General features: G+C 40.0%; 1 protein-coding gene across 1 annotated transcript in view; it reads right to left on the bottom strand.

The window, feature by feature from the left end:
- Positions 1-16,598, bottom strand: part of ICA1L (islet cell autoantigen 1 like) — a 95,450-nt gene that overhangs the window by 29,817 nt on the left and 49,035 nt on the right. Inside the window, exons 5-9 of the mRNA XM_026454594.2 lie at positions 15,549-15,747; positions 13,349-13,474; positions 12,163-12,261; positions 10,991-11,073; positions 8,001-8,044 (exon numbers count right to left, since the gene is read on the bottom strand). Coding sequence (XP_026310379.1) covers positions 8,001-8,044; positions 10,991-11,073; positions 12,163-12,261; positions 13,349-13,474; positions 15,549-15,747 — 551 coding nt within the window. The remainder of the gene's footprint in view (positions 1-8,000; positions 8,045-10,990; positions 11,074-12,162; positions 12,262-13,348; positions 13,475-15,548; positions 15,748-16,598) is intronic.

Below are 16,598 nucleotides of genomic sequence, written 5' to 3' on the forward strand. Positions count from 1 at the left end.
CAAATCAGTAAATGGTGGGGGTGGGGGAGGATAAAGAAAACTTCTAAAGCAAATGAAAAAAACCCTCAAATAGTTCAAAATGAATCAAAACAGGAGACAAAATAATAGGATTGGAAGGACAAAACAAATGGAAAACAGAAAATACAGGTCCAAATATAGTGACAATAAACATAAATGGACTAAACTCGCGAGTTAAAAGAATGACAAGTTGACATACTGGGCTTTTAAAAAAAAATCCAACTAAACCTTGTTTATGAGACATATCTCAGTTAGAAGGACATGGTGAGGGCTAGGCATGGTGGCTCACACCTGTAGTCCCAGCACTTTGGAAGTCCGAAGCAGGCAGATCACCTGAGATCAGGAGTTCAAGACCAGCCTGGCCAACATGGTGAAACCCCACCACTACTAAAAACACAAAAATTAGCTGGATGTGGTGGTGGCTGCCTGTAATCTCAGCTACTCAGGAGGCCGAAGCAGGAGACTCACTTGAACCCCAGAGGCAGAGGTTGCAGTGAGCTGAGATTGCGCTACTGCACTCCAGCCTGGGCAACAGAGCAAGACACCATCTCAAAAAAAAAAAAAAAAAAGAGGACATGGGAAGACTGAATGGAAAAGGGATACTAAGAGAATATTATTTAATCAAAGAAAGCTAGTTATGCTCTACTAATATAAAGGAGACTTTAAGCCAAAAATTCATTATATTATTATTTCGAGACAGGTTGTACTCTGTTGAACACACTGGAGTGCAGTGGAGCAATCTTGGCTCACTGCAGCCTCTACCTAGCCACACTCAACTGATCATCCCCCCTCAGTTTCTGGAGTAGGTGGGACTACAGGTGCATGCCACCACACCTGGCTATTTTTTATAGAGACAGGGTTTCACCATGTTGGTCTCGAACTCCTGGGCTCAGGCTATCCACCTGCCTCAGCCTCCCAAAGTGCCGGGATGACAGGCATGCGCCACTGTGCCTGGCCCCAAAAAGTATGATTAAAGCCAGAAAGGGTCACTGTATAACAATGAAAGATTAATTCACCAAAAAGATATAAAAATTCTAAACTTGTATATACCCCTGTAGAAAGAAAAAAGTTTCCTCTTCAAAGTTTCCCTTCTCGTAAAAAAAAAAAAAAATCCTAAGTGTTAAAAAGAAAGACTTTTAAAGACTAACTTCCTTCAAGCCTCCTTGCATTGTGCTAATAACTCTTTGTTAAGCCCTAATGTAGCTGTCAGACATGCTCACAGGCACATAGTACATTCTATATCCTTGTACCTTACCCAAGATATTTGTGCTGGACATGCTCACAGGCACATTTCAGCTCGCAGCCTTTGCCCCCCTTTCCTATTTGGCATAAGCAACTTCCTCTTTTCCTTTATTCTCCCTTGCCTTTACCTATTTAGAAAAATTTTAAACCGTTAGCCTATCGGGTTCAGTTTAGATTGTGAGGTCTGGCTCCAGCCAATGGAGACAGGACACAGTAGCAGGGTCAAGCTGCGTAAGGGATAAAAATTGCTTCCTTCCTTTGTTCAGGTGTGCTCTCACCATTGTTCCATCTGTGATGAGCACCCTTTCTACAAAAAGTAAAAATTGTCTTGCTAAGAAAATTAAATTTATGTTCAAATGCTATTTCTTTGTGGCACCAAGAAACAAACATTTCTAATACCCCCTCCCCCCAGATCCTCAAAACACATCAAGTAAAAGACTACAGGACAAAGTTGAAAATCCAGTTTAACAGTGGAAGATTTTAAAACACATTTCTCAACAAGTAAACAAAAATTAGTAAAGATATAGAAGATGTAGAGCATCACAAATAACAATCTTGATTTAACAGATATAAACAGGCTCCTGCATTCAACAGTTTGAGTATATATTCTTCTCAAGAAATATGAAACATTTACAAAATTTGGCTATTTGTTATTCCATAAAGAAAAAGTTCCAATAATTCAAAGAGTCAGTGTCATAAGAACACATTCTCTGACCATGATGCAACTTGGTTAAAAACAAGAACAAAAATTTTTCTATTTCCATAATTTGGCAATTTCAGAAACACACTTCCAAATCACTCATGGCCATGGGTCATGGAAGGTGGAATGAAAATTTTTAAATAACTGAAATTGAATGATAATGAAAATACTATATATCAAAATTTATGGACCTTCATACAATGGATTCATTAATAAAAAGGAAGGAACTCCTGATACAGGCCCCATCATGGATGAACCTCAAAAGCATTAAATGGGCCGGGCACAGTGGCTCAAGCCTGTAATCTCGGCACTTTGGGAGGCCGAGACGGGCGGATCACGAGGTCGGGAGATCGAGACCATCCTGGCTAACGTGGTGAAACTCCGTCTCTACTAAAAAATACAAAAAACTAGCCGGGCGCGGTGGTGGGTGTCTGTAGTCCCAGCTACTCAGGAGGCTGAGGCAGGAGAATGGCATGAACCCGGGAGGCGGAGCTTGCAGTGAGCTGAGATCTGGCCACCGCACTCCAGCCTGGGCAACAAAGCGAGACTCCATCTCAAAAAAAAAAAAAGAAAAAAAAAGAAAAAAAAAAAAGCATTAAATGAAGTGAAAGAAGCTAGACATGAGAAGACCACATATTGGATGATTCTATTTATAAATGTCCAGAAAACACAAATTCATACAAAGAAAAAGTAGAGTAGTGGTTAGCTAGGGGTGGGAACAGGGATTATTGCAAATGGGCATAAGAGAGCTTACTGAGGGAATGAAAATGTTCTAAAATCGATTAATGGAAATGGTAGTGCCACTCAGTAATAAATTAAAAATCACTGAATTATACACTTTAAATGAATGAGTTTCATAATACATAAAGTATATCTTGATAAAGCTGTTTTAAAAGAACACTTGTAAGATATAGGAAAATTAAAATTTTGAGGGAAATACAGCCTTAAAGAAAGAAAGATGGCTGGGTATGGTGGCTCACATCTGTAAAATCCCAGCACTTGAGCAGGCTGAGGCAGGAGATCACTTGAGGCCAGGAGTTCAAGACCAGCCTTGGCAACAAAGCAAGACAACAACAAACCAGAAAGAAAAATATCAAAGTACAGAGAAGAAAATAATAAATATAGGAACTAAAATTTATAAAACCGAAAATAAAGATTTAACAGAGAGGATTAACAAAGCCAAAAGTTGGTTTGCTAAAAGAATAATAATAAACCATTGGCAAGATTAATCAAGAAAAAAGGAGAAGGAACAAATGAATATCTGAAATTTAAAAGGGGAGATAACTACTGACATGGCAAAATTTAAAAGATAAAATAATAGCATGAACAGATGTTGAGACTACAGCAATGTTTGTTATATTTCCTTTGTGACTTAAAAAATGTTCTGTATTTGTGGGATATAGGATCATATGCAAATGCAATTAGCTAACCTTTTGAACATATATTTTGAAGCTAGGTTAGGTATACGAGGTCACGATTACGATGGTATCTTACATTGTTTCTTTTATCAGTATAATCTATTTATGTGTGTACTTGAAAATACCTCGGCCGGGCACTGTGGCTCACAGCTGTAAATCCCAGCACTTGGGGAGGCTGAGGTGGACAGATTGCTTTGAGCCCAGGAGTTCGAGATCAGCCTGGGCAACATGGCGAAACCCAGTCTCCAAAAAAAAAAAAAATACAAAAAAATAGCTGGGCAAGGTAGCACACACCTATAGTCCCAGCTACTCGGGAGGCTGAGGTGGGAGGATCACCTGAACCCGGGAAGTCAAGGTTGTAGTGAGCCATGACTGTACCACTGCACTCCAACCTGGCTGACAGAAGTGAGACTCTGTCTCAAAAAAATAAATAAATAAAATATTTTTTCTTTTATTTATTGGTCACCTACTATGTGCTATGGAGTTTGTCAGTATTACCTCTGTCCCTAATGTCCCTGGTAAGATGGGCATAAATAACTCCTATTTCAAATAACACAACTGAGACAGCCATAAATGATACGTTTTAAAAAGCCAGGATCCAAACTCAGATTTTTCTGTTTCCAAAGCCTGTACTCTTCTTTACCACCGTGGTTCAAATGTATGTTGACTGTATACGTAACATGTATTTATTTTTTTAAAATAACACAAATTTCAGTATGAGGGAAAACTCAAAACTTAATCATGCAATCCTATAAACTGGACTTTTGCATTTTAAAGCACCTATCTTTGGGGAGAGAAGGCAGTGCAAGCTGGCTTAATAGAACTCTCCAGCCATCATTTCCCCCCTATATCCCACAAGAACACCAAATTGAACAATTATCCATACAAGAAAGAACCTTCATAACAACCAAACATTGAGTGAGAGATCACAGTACCTGGTTTTAACTACATATCACTGAAAGAGGCACTGAAGAAGATAGGAAGGACAGTGTTGAATTGCCAACACCACCATTCCGCCATCTGTTGGCAGGGGCCACATGGTGTGGACAGAGAATCTATGCTTGTGGGAGGGAGAGTGCAGTGATTGTGGGACTTTGCATTAGAACTCAGTGCTGCCTGCCACAGCTGAAAGCAACATGGGGCAGAATTCAGCCAGTACTCACAGAGGGGGCCAGTTAGACCAGCCCCAGCCAGAGGGGAACCACCCATCCCACTGGTCAGAATCTGAGTTCCAGCAAGCCCCACCATGGCAAGCTAAAGCATTCTGGGGTTCTAAATAAACTTGAAAGGCAGTCTAGGCCACAAGCACTGCAATTCCCGGGCAAGTCCTGGTGCTGTGCTGGGCTTGGAGCCAGTGGAGTTAGGGTACATGTGACCTAGTGAGATATGAGCCAGCCAGCCAGCCAGCCAAGGAAGTGCTTACATCACCCCTCCTCCAATCCCAGGCAGTGCAGCTCACAGCTCCAGGAGAAACTCCCTTCCGCTTGAGGGGAGGAGAAAGGAGAGTAAAGGGGACTTTGTCTTGCAACTTGGATACCAGCTCAGCCACAGTAGGATAGGGGAGAAGGTAGAGTCCCAAGGCCCTCATTCCAAGCCCTAGCTCCCAGATCAGATTTTTAGACATACCCGGTGCCAGAAGGGAATGCACTGCCTTAAAGGGAAGAACCCAGTCCTGGAAGGATTTATCACCTGATGACTAAGAGACCCTGGGCCCTGAATAAACATCAGCAGCACCCAGGCAGTACTCACCATGGGACTTGGGTAAGACCCAGGGCTGTGCTGGCTTCAGGTGTGACCCACTGCGTTCCAAGCTATGGTGCCCACAGGGACAGACTTCCTCTGCTTGAGGTGAGAGGAAAAAGTAAAAGGAACTTTTTATTGCAGCTTGGGCACCAGCTTGGCCACAGTGGGGTAGAGAACCAAGAAGTCACCTGGGGTCCTCAGTTCTAGCGCTTGGCTTCTGGATGGCATTTCTGGACCTGCCCTGGGCTAAAGGGGAGCCCACTGCCTTGAAGGGAGAGTCCTAAACATGGCAGCATTCACCACAAGCTGACTGAAGAGCCTTTGGGCCTTGGGTGAATATCAGCGATAGCCAGGCAGTACCTGCTGCAGGGAGAGACTCCTTCCACATGAGGGAAAAAGAGGGAAGAGTGGGAAGGACTTTGTCTCACAGCTTGGGTGTCAGCTCAGGTGGTGTAGAATTGAGAACCAAGTAGATTCCCAAGGTTCCTGACTCTTAGGCCCTGGCTTCCAGATGGCATTCTGGTATCTGCTGTAGGCTGGGGATTAGCTTGCCACCCTGAAGGGAAGGACACAAGCCAGGCTGGATTTGCTTCCAGCTGATGGTAGAGCCCTTGGGCCTTGAGTGAATATTGGCAGTAGCCAAGCAATGGTAACTGGGGGCCCAGGGTGAGACCCAGTATTTTGCTGGCTTTGGGGAAACTCCACGTGTTTGGGGGAAAGTAAGGGAAAAGAATAAGAGTCTCTGCCTGGTAATACAGGGAATTCTCCCAGATCTTACCCAAGACCACCAAGGCAGTATCTCTACAATTCTGCAAGAGCCACAGCATTACTGGGCTTGGGGTGTCCCCCCCTCCCCCCAATGCAGATACAGCTACCATGACCAAAGATTTAGATGACAACAACTCAGTGCTCTTTGAATACTTGGAAAACTTTCCCAAGAAGGACAGGTACAAACAAGCCCAGATTACAAAAACTAATAAATATGTAACTCTTCAATGCCCAGATATCGACAGACATCCACAAGCATCAAGACCATACAGGAAAGCATGACCTCACCAAACAAACTCAATAGTGTACTAGGGGCCAATCCTGAAGTGACAGATATGTGACCTTTCAGAGAGAGAATTCAAAATAGCTATTTTGAGGAAGCTCAACGAAATTCAAGATAACCCAGAAAAGGAATTCAGAATCCTATCAGGTAAACTTAACAAACAGATTAAAATAACTATTAAAAATCAAGCAGAAATTTCAGAGTTGAAAAATTCAACTGATACAGTGAAGAATGCATCAGAGTCAACAGGAGTATTGATCAAGCAGAAGAAAGAATTGGTGAATTTGAAGACACGTTATCTGAAAATACAGTCAGAGGAGACAAAAGAAAAGAGAATAGGCCAGGTGCAGTGCCTCACGCCTGTAATCCCAGTACTTTGAGAGGCCAGGCGGGTGGATCACCTGAGGTCAGGAGTTCAAGACTAGCCTGGGCAGCATGGAGAAACCCTGTCTCTACTAAAAATACAAAATTAACCAGGCATGGTGGTGCATGTCTGTAATCCCTGTTATTCGGGAGGCTGAGGCAGGGGAGAATCGTTTGAACCTAGGAGGCGGAGGTTGCCGTGAGCACTCCAGCCTGGGCAACAAGAGCGAAACTCCATCTCAAAAAAAAAAAAAAAAAAAAGAACTGGGCATGGTGGCAGGCGCCTGAGGCAGGAGAATCATTTGAACCTGAGAGGCAGAGGTTGCAGTGTGCCAAGATTGTGCCACTGCACTCGAGTCTGGGCGACAGATTCAAATTCTGTCTCAAAAAACAAAAATGAAAAAAGAATAAAAAACAATGAAGCATGCCTACAGGATCAAGAAGACAGCCTCAGAAGGGAAAATATAAGAGTTATTGGCCTTATAAAGGAGGTAGAGAAGGAGATGGGGTAGAAAGTTTATTCAAAGGGAGTAATAACAGAGAACTTCCCAAACCTAGAGAAAGATATCACTATCCAAGTACAAGAAGGTTATAGAATACCAAGCAGATTTAACCCAAAGAAGACTACCTCAAGGCATTTAGTAATCAAACTCCCAAAGGTCAAGGATAAAGAAAAGATCCCAAAAGCAGCAAAAGAAAAGCAACAAATCACATACAATGAAGCTCCAAAATGTCTGGCAGCAGACTTTTCAGTGGAAACCTTATAGGCCAGGAGAAAGTGGCATGACATTTAAACTGCTGAAGGAAAAAAACTTTTACCCAAGAATAGTATATCCAGCTAAAATATCCTTCAAAAATGAAGGAGAAACAAAGACTTGCTCAGACAAAACAAAAGCTGACGGAGGCCAGGCGCGGTGGCTCACACCTGTAATCCCAGCACTTTGGGAGGCCGAGGCGGGCAGATCACAAGGTCAGGAGATCTAGACCATCCTGGCTACCATGGTGAAATCCTGTCTCTACTACAAATACAAAAAAAATCAGCCGGGCATGGTGGTGGGTGCCTGTAGTCCTAGCTACTTGGGAGGCTGAGGCAGGAGAATAGCGTGAACCTGGGAGCAGAGCTTGCAGTGAGCCAAGATCGAGCCACTGCACTCCAGCCTGGGGGACAGAGTGAGACTCTTGTCTCAAAAAAAAAAAAAAAAAAAAGCCTGTGATAAACTATTTTGACATTTAAAATGTGACCATTTCAATGATTCTATGCCTACTTTTCTTAGACTATATAACACTGTTCGGGGCCCAGTGGGGGAGCTCTCCTGCCTGGCTCGTTTCACGGGTGTGTGAGAGCTCCAGGTTCGAACCTGTAATAAAAGATCCTTGCTGCTTGGCTTTGACTCTGGACTCTGGTGGTCTTCTTCGGGGAATAAACGGTCTGGGCATAACAAAAGTAATAAATTTACCATCTTACCTTGTTCTCTCTCAAAGCTTGCTTCCTCATCAGACAAAACTAGCCTGAAGTAAAAACAAAAAAAAATGTAGATTTTTTTGTTATAACACACTTGTGAATTATATTCCCCAAACAGTTTTATATGGTTAAAAAGAATTTTCTACTCAGGAAACATAAAATTGTCCACTAGATCCCCTAAAATCTATATCTGGTGAATTTCCTACTTCTTTTATAGATCTATACAGACATTTCACCCCTTATTCCTTCAATAAACATTTACTGAGTATCTACAAAGCAGCAGGCATCATCCTCAGTACTCAATCTTCAAGAACCTTCACCATCAAAGCCATAGAATAAGAAGTTTCATTTTCAAGCCTTGAAAGGTTTTAAGAACACTTGTGAACTAAATCAAGGGAATGAAGAACTCCAGAAAAGATGTAGTACCCTATTTTGAACAACTAAGTGATGTTTGCAAGGCACATCAGCCTAAAATATCCTCAATCAATACTAATTTTGGGTATTTATAGCATCTATCTGATATAATAAAGAAAAAGTTAAGACAAAGAAATTGGGCCGGGCACGGTGGCTCACGCCTGTAATCCCAGCACTTTGGGAGGCTGAGACAGGCGGATCACGAGGTCAGGAGTTTGAGACCAGCCTGACCAACATGGTGAAACCCTGTCTCTACTAAAAATAAAAAAATTAGCCAGGTGTGGTGGCACGTGCCTGTAATCCCAGCTACTCAGGAGGCTGAGGCAGGAGAATTGCTTTAACCTGGGGGGTGGAGGTTGCAGTGAGCCGAGATCATGCCACTGCACTCTAGCCTGGGTGACGGGGCAAGACTCTGTCTAAAAACAAAGCAAAACAAAACAAAAAAAAAAAAAGAAAGAAAAATAAATTGAACACAGACATAGTCACTACACCTGGGGCATGACCTCACAGTTGCTAGTATTGAAAGTTGTTTTTAATAAATCTTTAAAGATACTTAAAAATCTATACAGTATTTACTTATAAATACTACACAAATAAACCTACAGAGCAAATAAATACTCATGACCTGAAATGAAATTTTCCCTAACAGTATTATGTTTTTTTAAAGAACTTGGATGGAAGAGAAGTGAACAGCTTGGCTATCTACTAGTTAACTTGAAAAGTAGCTCTCATAATGCTAAAGATACATGAGAAGATTTTGAATAAAACTCTTGTGAAATGTGAGAATGGAAAAATTTTACTAAATATAGTTCATGTAACATATGATTTTAAGTGTCAATATAGGCCAGGCATGGTGGCTTACTCCTGTAATCCCAGCACTTTGGGAGGCTGAAGTGGGCAGATCACTTGAGGTCAGGAGTTCGAGACCAGCCTGGCCAACATGGTGAAACTTCATCTCTACTAAAAAATACAGAAATTAGCTGGGCTTAGTAGTGCATGCCTGTAATCCCAGCTACTCGGGAGGCTGAGGCAGGAGAATTGCTTGAACCTGGGATGGGGAGGTTGCAGTGAGCTGAGATTGTGCCACCGAACTCCAGCCTGGACAAAAAGAGTGAGACACTGTCAAAAAAAAAAAAAGTCAAAAGTCAATAATAACAATTCACAAATTTAATTTATAACTAGACATTTGATCAATGTTTATCTTAAAACATTTAAACATTCAAGTTAGCAAAAAAAAAAAAAATTGGTTTGGATTTCCTCATAGAGAAGATGGGAAAATGTGTTATGTTATATTTATGTCTTAGTTCATTTTGTGTTGCTATAACAGAATACCTGAAACTGAGTAATTTATAAAGAAAAGAGGTTCATTTAGTTCTGCAGGTTGAGAAGTTAAAGATCATGGCCCCGGCTTCTGACAAGGGCTTTAGTGCTGCATCATAACAAGGTAGAGAAGGTCAAAGGGGAAGTGGACACGTGCCAAGAGGCAAACTCCAAGGCGCGTTGGGCTTTATAACAAACCACTCTCTCATGATCACCTTCTACTCAACACTATAGGGTTTATCACTGGCCCTTATTTCTGAGTTCGTTAATATATTGAATCTGGTTAAAATGAGAATTAAATAGCAGCTTTGAAAGAAAAACAAAGGGACAATATAATAAAAGGGAAACAGGGGACATGAAGGATGTACATGGCAACAGCCCATATTTTCAGGTAACCAGTCCCAGTCCTATGTGTGTTATTCTGGAAACAGATTTCTCATAGTTTATTTCACAGATGCTGGTACCTGTCCCTTTCTTCTCTCTAGCTGCCCATTTCAAGAGTCACCAGAGGTACTTGTAGCTCTTAATACAAGGCTCAGTATCCCAAATGACAGACTCTTAATGACCCCAATCAGTTTGATACTCGTCATGTCCTTTGCCTGCTATGTTAAAAAATGGAAAAAATTTGTGTAGGATCTGGATATTAAGAAAAAAAATGGAAATATATATATATATATACATGGTTTCAAAACAAATTGTTAAGGTTTGAATTTCTCCTCATCAAAACTCTTGTTGAAATCTGACCCCAACCTCAATGTGGGAGTATTGAGAGGTGGAGACCTAGTAAGAGGTGTTTGGGTTATGGGGGCAGATCCATCATGAATGGTTTGGTGCCTTTTTCATGGTAATGAGTGAGTTCTCACTCTCATGAGATTGGATTAGTTCTCTCAGGAATGCTTCTGAATGGGTTGTTATACAGCCAGCACGCCCCTTGATTTTGCCTATTCACACAGGTCTGCTTCCCCTTTGACCTTTTCTGCCATGTTATGAAGCAGCACTAAAGCCCTCACCAGAAACCAGGGCCATGCTCTTGAACTTCCCAGCCTGCAGAACCATGAGCTAAACTTTTTTACTTTATAAATTTCCCTGTCTCAGGTATTCTGTTATAGCAAAACAGACTATGACACAAATGTTTAGTGTTGATTGGAAAAATGACATAGAAACAAATATTCAGTAAGAGAAGAAACAATTCTTTCCACATGTATCATATGATATCCAGGACTTCTATAACATGACACAGATGACTTATGGCTGCTTACTTATTGAGCTGTTCAGTAAGAAAACCGCCTATTTGTTCATATTCATTGTCTTCAGTAAGCTTGCTTGGAGTGTCTTGTAGTTGCTAAGGATAAGAAAGTCAATGTTAAGTAGATAGAAAGAATGTTTCTTCCTCTCTGCAAAGAAAATTAGAATATAAATTCTAAAGAACCATATGAAATAGGAAGTTCCGAACTAGAGAGTGAAAGATATAGGACATGTATGCTATTGTAATCTGAACTGAGCTACTGAGCTTCATATACTTGTTTCTCCTGGCTGCCTGTGCAAACTGCACATACTGTGATGTGGGGTAGCCACAGATTAGTTTAGCGACTTAGTAATAGGCCTAAAGAACACTTAAACTGTGTTGCTAGCCTGTATCACAATGCTCTAAATACAGCTAAAGATTTTCAATTTTGATTCTGAGCAGAAATTGGATATAAAATTTGCCTAAATACACAGTATGCCATACAGTGAAGCATTTATTATATAAAAAGTCAAAATAAAACAAAACAAAAAACAACCTAATTCAAGGGCATCTTTGGGGCTGGAAGATGCCATATCAGAACATGACTTTAACATCCATCCTAAACCCCAGAAATATGCAAGATATGAACCTATCACAAATACCACATCCAGCTTGAACAAACCAGCCAGCAACACTTTCAAGCTTTACTGAAAATAAGGCAGAATGAATGGTAAGTTAAAAGGTACTGAAACCTGGCATAATGTTGGTATCATGAACCATATCCATGACATCAGTGTAAAAGTAAAACAAAGTTTTCCTGTAACTTATAATATTGTCAGGTAGGTAATCTGGTCATTTTTGAGAACACATGACCACTTTCCATCACTTGTTCCTCTTAAGTTTTTCCTTTCCATAGCCTTTTCTTATCTCCTTTGCATTTAAATTTTCTTTTTACTGTCTCCCTCTTTTTCCCTGTCCTACTAATATCTTGAGCCTGCCAGCAGTATTCCTATGTATTTCAGTGTTGCTGGCAGCATTTGCAATTAGGAAAATGCTGACCCTTGGCTGAAGGAGGATGTTTCTCAATGTTTTGTTAATTTTAAATTAACCTTGGTAGAAAAACAAAAACAAAAAAAAACAGTTTCAATGTTATCACCTAAATGAAGTGTAATACATCTAAACAAGAGAACATGGAACGCAATGTACCTTGAGAGCTACAAAATCATATGGATGAAAGCCAATACAGGCTTCATGAATTTGGGACATCATTCGAGCTGTTTTCTCCCAGAATCCAAGCAGTGTTCTCTGCAAAAAAAAGAAAAGGTGATACTACAGTTCTCCTTCACCTCCATGATTTTTTAAGTGCTATATTTCCTTACTAGTTTAGTAGATGAACAGTTGCCAAATAAGAAGCAGCAGGAACTAAATTCAATTTTCCAAGTTTGGGGAACCATAAAGCACTGCAAATAGTGACTGTGCATAAGAATTGGCATCTTTGTCTGCACGTGTGGGTGTTATCTGTATAAACAGCACAGGAATGCACACTGGAGCCACCTAGAGAGTAACTGCAGCTTACAGAATGAAAAGTTAGGGATTAGAACATCTGAGATATCAAAAAGAGAAATGTTAAAAGCACAAAAATACCAGTCTCTGTTAAAGGAGGGACATATGTGTAATCTTTATGTTAATGGGAATATATAAAACTTTTTAATTGGAGACAAATTACATTTACCCCTAAATCTGGCCTTTCATCTAGAGTTCAAGAGAGATTTGCCAAAAAATGTGTTCTCAAGCTAACCCAAGTAATTGGAAATTTTCCTTGCTGCTTCAGGGTTTCTGATTAAAGTGAGGGGAATGAATGGATAGAATAAAGGAGAATTGAACTCACAGCTGTTGTGTTTCAGGCAAGATGCTAAACAGATATCACACACAGTTATTTTCAAGTGCATCCTTTCTCCATTCCTGAATCCCACAGTACTGAACTGAATAGGCAGACTCCCTAAAAGCAGGAGTTAATGTCCATTTCCTGTAGTTTATTACTCTTTTCTTATGTAAGTACAGTTTATTCAATTTTTTCCATTTAAAAATATATGTAAAAATCAATAACTGCTACTTATTAATATCTAACTTATTCATTGTGTGTTATTTATATGTGATTTGTGGTAATATAAGCACAAGTGAGACTTCTGAGGTTAAAGTGATACGGGATGGCAACTTGGCAGAATGAAAAGAACATAGAACTTAGAATTAGAAAACTTTGGTTTCTAAGCCCAACACTGCTATTCAAAGGAATCTAATCACACATAGATTTTGCACCCTCTAGACAACTTTTAAAAAGGAATCTCACCACTCATCTTTACTGCAAGGACATGCTGACCATGGAGGTGGGTACCTGATAGGTAGTGAGCGAATGAGACAGCATATTGCAGCGACTAGCTCCAAGTAAATCCACTTTCTGACAAACATCCATCTTTAACTTGTCAAAAGAAGCTTTGCTATTTCTCACTTGCATCTGTACCTGAAATAAAATGCTAATTTTTATTACAGATATATAGTATAAATATAGTATATAGGTTCATAATAAATATTTTCAGAAATAAATTATAATAAAGACTAATTCCTTTTCCCTGTATCATTAATATTTCATGAGTAATGATGAAGATTTTGGCTACTGTTAGTAATTGTAGGAGATTCTTTCTAGAAGATATCTTTATGCTGAGAAAGTATGAGATAATAGATGGAAAGCAAATAGTTTTTAAAAAACTATTCCAAATAAAAAGAAACATCTAGAACTATTCATAGGTAGCACTTAGCTAAGAGCAGAAGAATAAATGGAAAGGGGACCTCGTTAAAGCACTGAGAAATATTAATAATATTTCTGAATCATGCAGATATTTATAAATTCCAGTAGAGGCCTATTGTATTTCTTGAATAAATGGTGAGTCATGCCATCAGGTAGTGTGAATACTCAACTTTTTAATATATTTATTCAACAAATATAAGGTACCTATTATATGCAAGGCATTGTTCTAGGCTCTGAGATACTGTGGTGAACAAAACAATGTTCTTGGGTAGGGAGGCACAGGAAAAAAAAGAAGTAAATAAATATATAGTTGCAAAGGTAGCAAATAAGTAAACAGAAATGAATGACTGATGACATGAAAGTCCCTAGTGAGATCATGCATGATGTTTGAACTGGGACAGAAAGATGATGAGCAGGCTACACTAAGACCCTGGGGAGACCATTCCAGAACTAGGGACAAGCAAGGACAAAGGTTCTGAGAGTGGTAGGGGGTGAAGACCTTATCATGTTAGAAGAACAAGCAGTAAGGAGGTAGAGCACATTCTTCCTGGAGTGTAGGAAGGAAGTACAACATGTGGTTGTGGAGGGACCAGGGTCCAGATAGGGACTTGGATTGTATTTGATGTGGTTTGGCTGTGTCCCTGCCAAGATTTCGTCTTGAATTCCCACGTTATGGGAGGGACCCAGTGAGAGATAACTGAATCATGGGGGCAGGTCTTTCCCATGTTGTTCTTGTGATAGTAAGTCTCACAAGATCTGATAGTTTTAAAAGGGGGAGTTTCCCTGTACAAGCTCTTTTTGCCTGCCACCATCCATGTAAAACGTGACTTGCTCCTCCTTGCTTTCTACCATGATTGTGAGGCCTCCCCAGCCACGTGAAACTGTTAAGTCCATTAAATATCTTTCCAGTCTCGGGTATGTCTTTATCAGCAGCATGAAAATAGACTAATACATTCTTCTTCTTTTAAAACTTGAGGTGAAAGTTGCATAACATACAATTAGCAGTTTTAAAGTGTTCAATTAAGTGGCATTTAGCGCATTCACAATGTTGTTCAATCACTCCCTTGGACTGTATTCTGTCAAAGGATGTAAAAGGGATGGAATACGAGGTTGTTGTGGCCTGAGGCCATGTATTCACCTACTTAATAGGGCTGTTGTGTGTAATCAATGAGGCAAACCACTTAACATCTGGCCCAGAGTCATGGCTCCATCAGTATTAAATATTATGATTTTTATTATGGGGTCTCTATTTATGAAATGAATGATAAAATGAATTTTGTTATTTATGTATCATAAAATGAGGGGCTATAATTTATAATAAGGAGTTTATTTAGCAAAAACATATGTTCATACATAGTTGCTTATGAAGTCTGTGGCCAAACTTTGTATTGTGACAGAATACAAATTTTGATAACCTTCATATTTTCTTATAATTAACAATCATTTTACATGAGTTTTTATTTAAATTACTTTTGTCCCTCTGTAATAAACTATTGTCTTCCTGCAATGAATCTCAAAAGTTTAAGCAAGCACATTTAAGAAGTAATTTAGATCTATCATGAGACAGATAAAAAAATTAATAAAAAAGGTAGAAGGTGTGAAGACGCCACTCCAGGAGTAAAAATAAAAGTGTGACAAACTTTTGTACTTCAACTAGTCTCCAAGCAACCAAGAATGTATAATGAAACATGTATTTCTCAAAAAACGCCTGAAATTTTATTATCTTAATTATTCTGTGGCAGTTCCATATTCCATACACCAAGAAAAGGAAAATGATACATTTTCATACTTTTCTAAACTTTTCCATTTGCTTTAAGGTGTCTGGGTCCAGCTCTTGGGATACATCTTTCATCCACAGCAGAGCTCCTCTGTATTCTGTGCGCGCCTGCTCCATCCGATTAATTGTCATCAAGGTATCAGATACCGCCCTTTGGCTGAATGTTGCTACTTCTTGCTTCAGACGAGACAGAGGAGTACACAGGGCCAATCTAATGGCAGAGAGGTAAAAATCAGAGGGCTGAACACATAAGTAAAACAAAACAAAGTTTAAACCAATGACAAAGCATATTTGCTAACAAGATCAATCTACAAGTAAAAATTTATTAAGTTCCCTAAGGAGATTCTGAAAGCAAATAAGGATCATATAGCCAACTCTGAATTATCAATAAATATGTGTTGGCCGGGAGCGGTGGCTCACGCCTGTAATCCCAACACTTTGGGAGGCCAAGGCGGGCAGATCACCTGAGGTCAGGAGTTTGAGATCAGCCTGGCCAACATGGCGAAACCCTGTCTCTACTAAAAATGCAAAAGATTAGCCGGGAGTGGTGGGCGGGTGCCTGTAATCCCGGCTACTCGGGAGGCTGAGGCAGGAGAATCACTTGAACCCGGGAGGTGGAGGTTGCAGCAAGCCGAAATGGCACCCCTGCACTTCAGCCTGGGCAACAGAGTGAAACTCCACCTCAAAAGAAAAAAAAAAAAAGTGTCTAAACCTCCCCCCTTGTTACTTTAGGAAATATGTCATTTTGCAATACTTTGGATGTTATTCCATGTATACATAACCTGCCAAGTAAATGTGCCATTTAGAAAACAGTTGAGAGGAACAGAGAACCTGCATTCATAAAGCATAATCCAATTAACAAAAAGCCTTTCATTTGACAAGTTCAGGGAAAACCGGGGTTTGGCAGAGTAGATGAGATTCTAGGAGAACTAATGAGTATAGAGTTCTTAGCAGCTGAGGATGAGGACAAGACAACAAGTATTTAAGAAACACAAATTAAATCCAATTCCTCCTTTTTGCTTAGTGGCCATTGGAGGGCCCTGTACTTAGTACCTCCATGTC

Source organism: Piliocolobus tephrosceles, chromosome 11, assembly GCF_002776525.5.
Source record: "Piliocolobus tephrosceles isolate RC106 chromosome 11, ASM277652v3, whole genome shotgun sequence".
Lineage (NCBI taxonomy): Eukaryota > Metazoa > Chordata > Mammalia > Primates > Cercopithecidae > Piliocolobus > Piliocolobus tephrosceles.